We start from the raw sequence: 3,597 nt of genomic DNA, 5'->3' as shown, positions 1-3,597 counted from the left end.
TTTCAACCTCCTGAATGCTGGGATTACAAGCATGTGCCACCAAGCCTGGCTAAAAAAAATTAAAAAATAAAAAGACTAAAAAAATAGGGCTGGAGGTGTAGCTCGGAGGTAAAATTCCCCTGGGTTCCATCCCTGGTACCTCAATAAACAAACAAACAAATAAACAAACAAACAAATAAAATATGGCTGGGAGTGCATCGCAGAGGTAAAATGTCCCTGGGTTCAATCCCCTGACACCCTGCCCCCCCACACATTATGGAACTGCTAGTGTTTAAAACTATAATGTAAGAAAAGACAAGACTGGATGATGAGATCAAGAGTGGGGACTGCCTGCTGCAGAAAGAGAAACAAGACAGCCACTGTAGTCGATCGAGCTCCACAGAGACAGCGTGGGGCAGGTGAGAGCCAGACGGGCGCTGGGCCACTCGCTGCCTCGCGGAGGAAAAACAACTAAACACGGGTAAAGGAGAGCCTGAGAAGCCGGGAGGCAAGATGTCAGCATGCGCATTCTTTGTGCAAACTTGTCAGGAGGAGCACAAGAAGAAGCACCCAGATGCTACAGTCAGCTTCGCAGAGTTTTCCAAGAAGTGCTCAGAGAGCTGGAAGACCATGTCTGCTACAGAGAAAGGGAAAACGGAAGACACGGCAAAGGCGGACGAAGCCCGTTGTGAAAGAGAAATGAAAACCTGCATCCCTCCTAGAGGGGAGACACAAAAGAAGTTCAAGGATCCCAGAGCACCCAAGAGGCCTCCGTCGGCCTTCTCCTTGTTCTGTTCCGAGTATCGCCCCCAAATTAAAGGAGAACATCCTGGCCCATCCACTGGTGATGTTGCAAAGAAACTGGGCGAGATGTGGAATAACACTGCCGCAGACGAGCAGCCTTTGAGAAGAGAGCTGCCAAGCTGAAGGAAAGGTATGAAAGGATACTGCTGCTGCCCGCCGAGCTCAAGGAAAACCCGATCAGGCAAAAAGGGAGATGTCGAGGCTGAGAAGAGCGAGAAGTGAAGGAGGAGGAGGACAAAGAAGAAGAAGATGATGAATAAGTTGGTTCTAGCGCATTTTTTCTTGTCTATAAAGCATTTAACCCCCCTGTACACAACTCACTCCTTTTAAAGAAAAAAAAAATTTGCAATGTAAGGCTGTGTAAGATTTGTTTTTAAACTGCCCAGTGTCTTGTTTTGTAGTTAGCACACTACCTGTCCTGGGGTATTTTCAGTGGCCACTACCCTTGCCCGATACAGCATGGGGGTTGTCAACTGGCATGGGAGTGTAAAGCAGGTTCTTGCTGGCGCACAGCACAAATTAGCTATATATGGGGACGGTAGTTTTTCATCTTCAGTTGTCTCTGATGCAGCTTATACGAAATTATTGTTCTGTTAACTGAATACCACTCTGAAATTGCAAAAAAAAAGTTGCAGCTGTTTTTGTTGACATTCTGAATGCTTCTAAGTAAATACTAATTTTTATTTAAAAAAAGAAAGAAAAAAGAGTGAAAACAAAAACAGCAATAGAAACTATCCGAGATGGAAAACGGAAGGGCAAATATAAACTTCAAGGGACACCAGGTGACTTGGGGGCGCCTTTAAGTGACCTCACACCCCTGCACCCTAGGAGAGAGGAGAGGCGGCACAGAAACAAATCTCCCAACTTGATTTTTTGAAAAACCTTATAAACAAACAGGCTTGAGAAGTTTCTAGAACTCCAAGCCCCCAAACCATGCAAAAAACGACTCCAAGGCAGGCCCATCATAATCAAATTCTTTAACATAGGTGATAAAGAGAAACTCCTAAAAGCCGAAAAATATTTTCTTTCAATTTTGACAGAAGAACAAAGACAATGATGGTTTTCTCATTGAAAAAAAAAAATACAAGAAAGAAGTCTGGGACATCTTTACATGAAAAGAAAAGAAAATGCAAATCTACAGTGAAAATATCTTTCAAAACCAAAGGTAAAATAAAGACACTTTTAGCCTGGGAAGGTGGCACATACCTGTAATCCCAATACTTGGGAGGCTGAAAGAAGAGGATTGCAAGTTTGAGGCCAACCTCAGCAACTTAGCAAGATAAAAAACCCTATTCCAAATTAAAAAATGAAAAGGGCTGGAGGTGTAGCTCAAAGTTAGAATGCTCCTGGGTTCAATCCCCAGTACCAAAAGATCCAAAAAATAAAAAATAAACAAAGACATTTTCAGCCACACAAAACCTGAAAGAATCCATCACCAGCATATCCACACTGTAAGAAAAGTTAAGAGGTTTTTCAGACAGGAAATATAGGTCCTCACAAGGATCAGAGGGCATTGGAAACAGCAACTATGTGGCAAAGACAAGACTTTTAAAAGATTATTCAAAACCTCAAAAATAACTGAATGCTTAAATAACAAAAAGCGACAAAGCAGTATGGTGTTTAAAATGTGTGCAAACATAAAATACATGGCAAAATGGCACAAGGTCAATAGGAGAAAAACCAGGGGTGTGTTATAAGAAGTCATACTACATGAGAAGGGTATGGTATCACTTGGTAAGTTAAAGATATGTCCTATAGATCCTAAAAATACCTCTAAAATAGCAAACAAAGAATTGGAGATAGAAGGGTGCCAAACAAACAAAATAGAATCATTGAAGGCATTCAGTTGATCCAAGAGATAGTCTAAAGAAAGGAAAAAAGGGACAAAGAACTGAGAAGCCAAATGCCAGGGTTTGACAAATATTGGTAGAGTTAAAGACAAAGTTGATGCTACTATTATCTATGATCTCAATAAATATAAATGGTCTAAGACCTTAATTCAAAGGCAGAGACTGCTACTAGATTGGATTAAAAAGCAAGGTACGATTCTACATTTTTTTTTATAAGAAATGCACTTCAAATATAAAGACACAAATAGGTTAAATGATAGAGCCTGGCATGGTGCCACACATCTGTAATCCCAGTATTTGGGAGGTTGAGACAGGAGGATCACAGGTTTGAGATCAGCTTCAGCAACCTAGCAAGACCCTGAGCAACCTAGTGAGAACATGGTCCAAAAGAAACCAAAAAAACCATGTAAAAAGTTCTGGGGTATAGCTTAGAGGTAGTGCGTCCCTGGGTTAAATCCTGAAATCCCCAGTAACACACACACACACACACACACACACACACACACACACACCCCAAATTAAAATAAAATAAAAATAAAGTAGGTCTGGGGGTGTAGCTCAGAGGTAGAATGCCCCTGGGTTCAATCCCCAATACCAAAAAAAAAAAAAAAAAAAAAAAAAAAAAAAAAAAAAAAAAAAAAAAGCTGATGGAAATCACTTTTCACAAAATTCACAATCAAATTAAAGACGTCAACATCTTTCTCTTAGTACAGGACAAGTGACTGAAACAAAGGAGAAAACCTTTGCAACTTTATATAAAGAGTTACTCAGATATTTCTTATCTACAACTCCTATATAGCACTATCAATAAAGAAATAAACTGATGAATTGGATTTAATAAAAATGTCAAACTTCTGCTCTTCAAAAGACAATGTTAAAAAAATGGGAGGTCAAGCCACAGACTCACAAAATATATCTGATAAAAGACATTTATCCACCTAACCCCAACTAGAATGGCAATCAT

The 3,597-nt window shown here is 40.1% G+C and overlaps 1 protein-coding gene across 1 annotated transcript; it reads left to right on the top strand.

Annotated features, from left to right (window-relative positions):
• Positions 1-492: 492 nt before the first annotated feature.
• On the top strand, positions 493-906 carry LOC308278370 (high mobility group protein B1-like; the record flags this gene model as incomplete). The annotated part of the gene is made up of 1 exon (XM_080718119.1): positions 493-906. One exon carries the CDS (start codon positions 493-495, stop codon positions 904-906), a length of 414 nt encoding a protein of 137 aa, XP_080574245.1.
• Positions 907-3,597: the final 2,691 nt, after the last annotated feature.

This window comes from Muscardinus avellanarius (assembly GCF_963383645.1).
Source record: "Muscardinus avellanarius genome assembly, chromosome: 22".
NCBI classification, from domain to species: Eukaryota; Metazoa; Chordata; class Mammalia; order Rodentia; family Gliridae; genus Muscardinus; species Muscardinus avellanarius.
This window is presented reverse-complemented; position numbering and strand designations above follow the sequence as displayed.